The following is a 9,437-nucleotide window of genomic DNA, read 5'->3' as shown; positions in this document are numbered from 1 at the left end:
AGGCGGCAGACCCTGCCCTCCTCCAGTGCTGTCCAGGAAAGGCGGGTGGGCTGGCGGGCCGGAGGGGCCGCAGGGGCTGGGCACGTGGGAGCCGGGCTGTGACGTTCCCCGCGCTCCCGCACCCAGCAGCCCACGGCCCGGTGAACGTGAGGGGATTGCTAATGAGACCGGGGAGAGTTAAACATTCGCTTTTCCTGAGGGCTGAACTGGGATGGGAGTCAGGAGGTGGAGCTCTAGGAGGGGGCAGCCTGAGCCCCGGGAATGTACAGAGGCCACTGCTCCCTGCCAGGCTGTTTTGGAGCTAGGGCCTAAGCCAGCGACAAGGGGATTAGCGGGTGAACGGTCTGCCTACCTCAAGCTGAGGCCAGGTGGGTGCTGTCTCCCACCTCCCAGCTTGGCCCCGTGCAGGCTGGTGGCCAGCTCCGGCCCAACCTTAGCGGGGTCCTTCCTCTGCCCCCTTCAGATTTCGAACCACCCCTCCCCCAGTGCATATTTCCTGGCCTGGCCTCTCCTACTTTTAATCCACAGAGCTCCCAGATACTCAGCCCCAGCTCTCCACCGCTCCCCATTCCATCTCTTCACAACTGACCTCAGAGCCCTGGCCCAAAAGATCTCCCTGGGGTCTAACTCTAGTCTTACCTGCTGCAATGTGGAAGTCTCTTTCCTTTCAGTTCTACAGTCAGAGGACAAAAATCCCCAAAGGTCAGACCAGTCCTGTACGAGTAAAGTCGGCCATCTCCAGGCTGGTGCTGGGGGTAGGAACTGGAATTTTAGGGTCTTTGAATTGGGTTCCTGAAAGGGTTTCCCTGAGCAGAAAAACCCTGAGGGCATCAGGCCCTCCTCTGGCCCCTCCCCTCTGAGTCCCTGCAGGGGGGCACCCACCTGAGCCACGGCCCCGCCCCCGCCCCACCCAGGGGCTGGGCTTGAGCTTTGCTGGGGACCCTGCCTTGGCTGAGCCCACTGCTGTGGGCGGGCGCTGGCCTTGGCAGCCTCTGGGCCTCCCCCTGCATTCTAGAGCGCCAGAGCTGCCCCAGCGGCTGCACAGCTGCCACCTCTCCTTCTCACGGCCTCCGGCCATTGACCCCCATCCTTGCCCGCTGTTTCTCTCACCTGGCCATGACCCCAGGGCCCCCGGAGGCCTCAGCCCTGGCCTAAGCCCTGGGACCCCGGAGCCTGGGCCATGGCCAACTCCGGCCTTCAGCTCCTGGGCTACTTCCTGGCCCTGGGCGGCTGGGTGGGCATCATCGCCAGCACCGTGCTCCCACAGTGGAAGCAGTCCTCCTACGCGGGCGACGCCATCATCACCGCCGTGGGCCTCTACGAGGGGCTCTGGATGTCCTGCGCCTCCCAGAGCACCGGGCAGGTGCAATGCAAGCTCTATGACTCGCTGCTCGCCCTGGACGGTAGGCTCAACCCCGGGGTGGGGGCGAGGGGAGGGGGCTGCTGAGCAAGCTTGCCCGCTAGCCCCACCCAACCCCACGCACACTGGGAGACCCAGACCAGCCTGGTGCCCTCTGGACGGCAGGCACGCCAGACCCCAGCTCTGCCGCCCTAACCTCGAAGCACCCCGACTCGGTTCGGATGGCTTCCAGAACCATGGGAGGGTCCGATGAGAGTGCCTGGCATTCAGGAGATCCGGTGAAGACCCCGCCCTGCCCTTCTCCCCACACCGAGCACACATCCTACCAGCCCGTCCTGCCACTGAGACAAGTCCACCCGCACACGGTCACTCACAAACATGCCGATTACACACGCACAGGCGAGCACACGCACAGCTGCTTGGGCAGGCGGGTCCCCCGCCCCTGCCTCCCCCTCCTGGCTGTTAGCCGACACATCTGCTGGTGAAGAGGTACCACTGCGGCTCTCTCCTAATCGGGGTGAACTGCCCACACTCTGCCCCGGCCCCCCAAAGGCCTGACCCACCAGGCTCTTCACCCTCCGTACCCACCTTGGCTGGAAAGCAGCAGAGACCTCAGTCTACCCAGTCACCAGTCATCACACCCCGAAGGGCCTGGGAGAGCGCACAGCAGGGCCAAGGTGAAGCTGCACCCCACCCTAGCCTCGCTCCACTGCTCCTCCAGCCCCCCACCCTGGGTTCCTCCCACCTGGCCCCACCCTCTGCGGTGGCTCAGTGCCTCCTGCCCCCCAGGTCACATCCAGTCGGCGCGAGCTCTCATGGTGGTGGCTGTAATCCTGGGCTTCGTGGCCATGATCCTCAGTGTCGTGGGCATGAAGTGCACCCGGGTTGGAGACAGCAACCCCATCGCCAAGGGCCGCGTCGCTGTCTCTGGGGGTGCCCTCTTCCTCCTGGCAGGTGAGTACGCTTGGCTCCTCTAAGGTCTAGGCCCTGACAGGGAGCCAGAGCAGAGCTGAGCTCCCCTCCTTCATCCTTAGGCCTCTGCACTTTGACAGCCGTCTCATGGTACGCGACCCTGGTGACTAAGGAGTTCTTTAACCCGAGCACACCTGTCAATGCCAGGTGAGTGCCAGGGTGTGGTTTGGGACGGGCCTTTGCGCTGTCTCCTCTGGGCCACTAGCTTTGGTCTAGTGGGACGCTTGGCAGGGGACAGAGGGTCCCCTGGGTCCTGGGCGCTGTCACTGAGGGGCTCTCTGGAGCCGGGAGCCAGGCAGGGTGCAGCCTGGCCCTCTGAAGGGGCAGAGCCTGGGGGGAGGCACCCAGGAGCAGCGGGCACCTCAGAAGCACACGTCCTGGCTCTGTCTCAGTCCCAGCTCTGTGCATGCTGGCCAGCGGCCTTGTTCCTCCCTGTAAATGAAGCTCGGGCCTGAGCACCCAACTGTGAGGGTTCTGTGAGAAGAGGCAGCCAGGGGGCTCAGCGCAGTGCCTGGGTCTGGAGAGCAGGCAGGAAGCCGAGTTACTGCTGTTCCTGCAGAGGCCCCTGTTAGTTTGCAGCCGGGCGACGAGGCCTGGGAAGTGATGCAAGCAGATGGCCTTGCAGTCACCCTAGGCTGGAGGCAGCGGCCGCCTACCGGCTGGGGGGCGCAGGATGGTGAGGAGGGGCATTCCAGTAAGGTGGCTGTTGCAAAGGTCTAGAACAAAGACGTGGGGCCCCGGGGTTAGCCATGGAGAGTAGGTTCGGAGCTCTTTTGGAGCTAGAATAGTCAGGTTGTAAAGCTGAGTGTGGGGAATGAACTAGGGCCTCTGTGAAGGGCCTGGGCCCTCCTGGGGCTCCTTCGCTTCTCAGCTCTGCCAGCAGACTGGGACAGTCTCAACCCCAGACATTCAAATAAGCTGGGAGGACTCCCTGGAGGAGGCAGCAGTATGGAAAAGGCAACCTCTGGTGTGAGGCTTGTCCCCTGGGACTGGCAGCTCCGGTCGCAAAGACCTGCCCACTAAGAGGCACCTCAGCTCAGCTCAGGGATCTAGTCTGGCCTTTGGGCCTTCTGCACTGTCCAGTGCCGTCTGGGCTGCAGCTCCTGTGCTGGGCCTGGGACACCAAGGAATTGGGTGGGGGCTGGACAAGCTGGACAAGCAAGGGCCACCCAGTGAGAGTGCAATTCGATGGAAGGGGTGAAGTGGTATCCGAGCTGGGCCCCAAAGGTGGAGAACAGTGTGAAGTGCAGAGTGGAAGATGCTCCAGGAGGGGGCGCCTCACGCAACGGCACAGAAGTGGGGACACCTAGAGCGGGCAGAGAGCTGAGTTGGCTGGCAGGGCCCAGGTGCCAGCGCCCGCGGGGTGGGGCGGGGGAGCTCGGACTGGGAGTTCTGCAGGTCAGACCGTGGCTGTGAGAAGGGGTGCAGGGACGCTCCCTATGGGAGAGCCTCCCTTGCATCTCCACTGGCCCAAGAGGGGCTGAGATAGCAGAGGCCCAGCCTGGGCCTGGGGCACTGTGGTGTTGGTGTGCAGGGTGGGGCAGCAGGAGGGCCCACCATTCACCCCAAGATCCCAGCGCAACGGAGGTGTGTGAGGCTCCTGGCTTCTCTCACCTGCCCCCCTCTCAGGACAGAGACTGGGGAGCTGCTCTGGGGAGGAACAGGGGCTCTGAGGTGGGGCCAGGTCTCAGCCACACCTGATGGCGTCCTCCCACCCCTTGCAGGTACGAGTTTGGCCCAGCATTGTTTGTGGGCTGGGCCTCTGCCGGCCTGGCCATGCTGGGGGGCTCCTTCCTGTGCTGCTCCTGCCCGCAGGCCGAGAGATCCAACAGCAGCCCGCAGCCATACCGGCCTGGCCCCTCGGCCACAGCCAGAGAGTACGTCTGAGCCCCGCCCACTGCCACCTTGACCCTGCCAGCCCTCTCGCCCACCCCCCCGCCCGCAGCACCCTGGGCAGGCCCAGGAGAATAGAGTGCCCTGAGCCCAGTCTGGGCTCGAGAAGCTTGTCTCCACTTGGTACCGTCCTGTGTTCTCAGACCCAGACCCAGACACGCAGGGAGAAGCCAGAGGCAGGACGTGGCCCCCGGGGCATGTCTAGGCACAGGCCTGTGGACACAAGTGCCAGGTGCTGCCCTCACCTGCTGCTTACTCACTCACTCACTTAAGGGCGTTGAGTGCCTCTGTGCAGGGCTCTGGGGCCCCACAGAGTAAATAACGAGGGACCTCAGTGTCCAGGGCCCTTCACACCCGTCTCGGCCTTGGGTTCCTCCCCGCCGCCCCATGAAGGAGGAAGTGCTTAGGTGACAGATATCTTCGCATTACACTCAAGGAATCAGGGGGGCCGAGAGCAGGGGCCCTGTTTTCTTTGAGCTCAGTGCTGCACGGACACCCACACAGATGGTCAGGACAGACCCAGTGTCCCCACCCCCGGGAAGGGCCACAGGCAGGGCTGCTGTGAGGGCCCAGGCCTGACGGTGCTGGCCAGGCCCTGAACCCCACAGCCCCTCCCTGCCTCCACCGCTGCTCACCCCACTAACCAGCTCTCTCTCTTTTGACTTTCAGACCAATTGTTAAATTGTCTGCCTCCATCAAGGGCCCCTTGGGTGTGTAATGTCCAGGCCGCACCCTGCCCCTGGCTCTGTCCCCCTGCCATACCTAGCCTGCATGCATGCTGTTTTGGAGAGAAGTGAGCATTCAGCCCCAAATGTAGTGTCCTTTGGTCTGCCCCTGGGACATGACTCAGGCAGGGCCTGGCTTAGAGGCAGAGCTGGTCACTTGGGCACAGTGGTGGGGAGAGGTCCAGGACCGTTACACAGCACACCCAAAGCTGAGCAGCAAAGAGCCCAAGGCTCCTTCCCCGTTCAGGCACCGCCACAGCCTGGGCTTGGGTTGGCATGACCTCGGTGATGGGATGCCCCACCCTGAGACCTGGCCCAACTCGGGGAGCCAGCCCTGGAGTGAGGGAGCCCCTGTACTTGTTACTCTGCTGCCCCCGTGAGGCAGGCCCTCCAGCTGGGCCACCATAGGCGCTAGCTAAGCGGAGAAAGCCCTGGGGGTGGGGGGACAATCAGGGCCTTTCAGGCCTTGGGACTGTCCTGAGCCGGGCTGGAAGGCCCCCACTCCGCTCCACACCCTGCCCTTTCCCCACCCACCATTTCTGTGACATTCCTGCCGAGACCCAGCAGAGAGAGGGCGGTCTGATGGGGTGGGAGAGCTCCCTCCTCACCCCAAGGTGTGGGCAGACCAGGGAGGGCTTTTAGTAGTCCTCTGCCCTTGGTACGGAAGTGGGGGTCACATAGGAAGTTGACCCAGGTCGGCCCAAGGTTTCCCCAGAGCCTGCCAGCCTCCTGCCTCCCACCTTCACCCTGTTTGGCTCAGGCCTCTCCGACCCCAGCCCCGCTCCCTGGATCTTGCATCTCCCTCTGGTCACTACTCTCTCTCCTGTGTGGCAATAGCGCGTACAGCGGTCTGTGGCCTTTCCCGTGGGCTCCTCAACCAGAGCCACCGGGCTCCCTCCACCAGCTGCCTAGTGACACCTCCCACCGAATCAGCTATCAACCCCCCAGGATGCAGCCTTCCCCTCTCAAGCTTGACTGAGGTGAAGTCAGAGATGACCGTGTGGAGGCCCACCATGGGCTCTGGGCGGAGAGCAGTGAGCGGCCTGAGGTTGCTGGCGCCCCAGGCTGGCAGCTGCTGTACCGTCTGTCCCGGAAGCTACCTTAGCCTCCATTCCCTGAGGCCCATCCAGCCTCAGGCCACAGGGTGGGCACCTGACAACTAAACAGGTTTCAGGTTCACCTGAACTCTGCCCCTGAGTCAGGAGACCTACCAGAGTGCCTGGGCGCCCCAGCTACAGCAGTTCTGGTTCCTGGGAGCTCAGCTAGAACTGATGCCAGTGGCAGTACCTGGGTGGGTCCGGCTCCCCTGTGAGGTCTGAAGCTCCAGGCTACAGGGTCATGTTTCCTGAGGGGTCTCAGTGGGACAAAGGTGCCTACAGGAAGTGGCCAGAAGGAAAGCCGTCTATCTGCCTTTCCTGAGTCCAGGCTGCCCTGCGAGATGCCCACATCCTCCCAATAAATAGCCTATTTTGATGAGACCAAGTCGAGTTTGATTTCTGTGACACACAGAAAGGTGCCCTGAACTGGGAGGACCTGGAAAGCAGGCGTGGCAGTGAGAGCGCCACGTTGTGCCAGCTGAGGGGGATGTGGCCCGATCTCCCCGCCCCAGCCTGGCTACTTGGCAGGTCAGAAAGCAGCTGGCCAGGAAATTCTGTGGCTCAGGAGTCCTCCAGAAGCCTCGGACTTGTGGGAAAACCTTCGGGTAGAACAGGCTGGCTGCTTCTTGGCTCCAGGGCCAGGCCAGGCTGCGTTTCCAGCCACGGTGGGCTGCCGATGGGATGGACAGGCTTCAGGCCATTCTGAAGGGAGGCCCTTTCTGCCTAAGGCCTGGGACTGGGGAGACATCATTTGAGGAGAGGGTTCCTGGCAACTAACTGGGAGTTATTATCTGGGAGAAGTTAGAGGACTTCGGGCAGCCTGACCCCCCAGGCCTCTCCAGAAGCAACCTTTCAAATGTTGGGATCAAGGTCACTTGGGCTGCTCAGTGGCTGGGCCAGCCTTCCGGGTCTCACGGCTCCTGTTTACTGTCCAGACAGATCAGTTTGAAATCCAGGAAGGGGTCTCAGACTCTAAGAGCATGAACTAAAACTTTAGTCATCATCAGCAGGGTTCCCCCAGGAAGGAAATTAGCAAGCCATTAAAACTGTTTCAGGAGCGATAGGCCAGAGTGCTGAGCGCCTAAGGAAGCCCAGACTCATGGGGCGTGGCATGGAGGGTGTTCGCTGAGGGGTGAACCCAGGCACTGCAGAGCCAATCAGGGCATCTACCTACCACCTGGGAAGAGGCTTGGACACCTGCATCTGAAAATACGAATACGGAATACTGAGCATTAGGTGATGTTCAGGCATTATGGTTGGCTTTGTGTCATATGTATTGTTAATTCTGTGATGATAGTGTGTTCTTTTCAATCTGCTTCTGTTAGAAGTAAATGCTGCAACGATACATGGCTGGATTTTCTTTAAAATACTCTCAGAACAGAAAGATCAGGAATAGGGGAAGTTATTAACTAAGATGGGTAATGCCAGTGGCACTCAGAGGTTCAGGCTACTCTCTGTATGTTTGCAAATGAAAAAAATAAAAGGTTAAATTACCTCTGAAGTTCACTGGTTACATCGTTTTCTATACCCTCCCTCCCCTTGAGTCAGTGATGGATGCTCTAGCATCTCTTGTTACTCAAAGCTCAGTTCTTGACCTAAGGGCTACATGTCATGGGAACTTTGTGAGACAGGCCCCACTCAGACCTAGAGAATCTGATTTGGCATTTTAAGGTGATCTGCAAGGTGATTCCCATGCACCTTGAACTTGGAGACACACGGGCCTGGCTACAAGTGCTCCTCCTTTCCGGATGAGAATTAACCTGAGCTCAGACTTGCCCTCCCCTATCAGTGAATGCTGAAAGTGGTTCAAAGCTGAGTTCATATGCAGTTGCCTGATGCAAGGCAAAACTGGACGGCAGAATCAACAACTCCCACGGTGGTGCTTCCGGATTTTCTCTCCTCTAAGAATCCCACAACAGTATCTGGTTCAATACAAGAGGCTATTGCATTCTGGACATAGTCTTCTGACGAAGACAACTAAATTGTTGGGTCAAATGTTAAAAGCCTTTCAAAGGGCTGGCTGACTGTAGTCACCCTGAGCCCGGGGCGCGCCTGTCACTCCCAACCGCGAGGTGGCGCACGCCGTCCCACAAAGCCGAGTCCAAGGCGGAGACCGCACTGAACTTGCAAGTGTATCCTTAAGGTAATGCGAGCCAGGCCGGTCGCTCTCAGACAAATCAATTTACAAAGACCAAAAGACTTGGATAGGAATTGGGAGGTATTTGGATGAACTCATGATTTCTGGTATTTGAAATATAAAAATGGACGTAGTTGTATTTGTGATATGAATGCATGTATGTGTACACACACACACACACACACGAGCTTGCTTCCCTAGGTGGTCTAGAAGCAATGATGCCCCAGGAGCAAGCCCATCTCTAAATGCCATTCTTCTCTTAAGAAGTACCAGGGCTCCATGGAGAAGTGACTGATTCAGGGGCTGGGGCAGGGTAAGTGTGAAAAGATGTTCTAGAAAGTTGGGAAGTGCCCAAGGAATGATGGAGACAAATCTGAAGGACATGGAATTAAAGTGCTCCCACTGACTTTATCTGGGACAGTTTAAGTATTGAAATAAGTAATAGTATTTGATTTTAACTTAGTGAATAAAAGAAACCACTGGTTCATACTGGAAAGAATGGTGAAGAAAAAGCTCTACTTTACAGTAAAATGCTAATATGAATGATAAACTATGAAGTATGATACTTTACAGCAGTAAGGCGTAGCAGACAAGCCTCAAGTGATGGGTTAACAGCACCAGTAATGGGACAAACCAGAACTGTGTATTCCCTGAATATGACGCACTGAAAAAATCCCTGCCAAAAGTGCATAACCTGACTATTTGACAGGACAGGAAAATCTAAATTGAGTTACAAGATAATTGCCTGTATTCTTCAAAGCTGTCAAAAGTTCTGAAAGACAAGGAAAGATGGAGAAGCTATACCAGATTGAAACTGAAGATACCATAGTATAGCTACATGCAATACATGGCCCTGGATTGGAATCTTAACCTGTAAAACACATTCTTGGAACAATCAGTGAAATTTGAACAGTATCTGTGACTTAGATAATAGTACTCTATCAAAGTCAATTTCCTGTGCTTGACAGTTGACTGGTTTTGTAGGTCAGTCTGTTTTTGTAGGAGAGAGACCCTGAAGTACTAAGGGAATGAGGTTTCAGAAAAAAAAAAATACACATAAAGGCACAGAAAGTTAGGAGTCAAGTTTATGCAGTGTAATTTTGTTGAGCAATCTAAGTGAAGGTATACAGGTGTTCTTTGACCTATCCTTGAAACTTTTCTTCAGGGTTTGAAATTACTTTCAGATGAAAAAGCTGTGACGGATGGGAAAGCCTTGCGCTCACCCATGGTGCGCGTGTGGGAAGGGCCTATTA

General features: G+C 57.9%; 1 protein-coding gene across 1 annotated transcript; it reads left to right on the top strand.

The window, feature by feature from the left end:
• Positions 1–961: 961 nt before the first annotated feature.
• On the top strand, positions 962–7,545 carry CLDN19 (claudin 19). Its single transcript, XM_004678870.2, has 5 exons — positions 962–1,403; positions 2,150–2,314; positions 2,395–2,479; positions 4,057–4,209; positions 4,895–7,545. The coding sequence occupies exons 1-5, from the start codon at positions 1,181–1,183 to the stop codon at positions 4,941–4,943; spliced, it is 675 nt and encodes a 224-aa protein (XP_004678927.1). The 5' UTR covers positions 962–1,180; the 3' UTR covers positions 4,944–7,545.
• Positions 7,546–9,437: the final 1,892 nt, after the last annotated feature.

The sequence above is a fragment of the Condylura cristata genome, unplaced genomic scaffold, assembly GCF_000260355.1.
Source record: "Condylura cristata isolate star-nosed mole 26May11 unplaced genomic scaffold, ConCri1.0 scaffold00008, whole genome shotgun sequence".
Taxonomy (NCBI): domain Eukaryota; kingdom Metazoa; phylum Chordata; class Mammalia; order Eulipotyphla; family Talpidae; genus Condylura; species Condylura cristata.
This window is presented reverse-complemented; position numbering and strand designations above follow the sequence as displayed.

Excerpts from the sequence above, each read along its gene's own strand:
- CLDN19 (XM_004678870.2), top strand. The coding sequence starts at position 1,181 with ATGGCCAACTCCGGCCTTCAGCTCCTGGGCTACTTCCTGGCCCTGGGC. Across the intron at positions 2,315-2,394 it reads TGCCCTCTTCCTCCTGGCAG|GCCTCTGCACTTTGACAGCC; the intron begins GTGAGTACGCTT and ends CTTCATCCTTAG. Across the intron at positions 2,480-4,056 it reads AGCACACCTGTCAATGCCAG|GTACGAGTTTGGCCCAGCAT; the intron begins GTGAGTGCCAGG and ends CACCCCTTGCAG.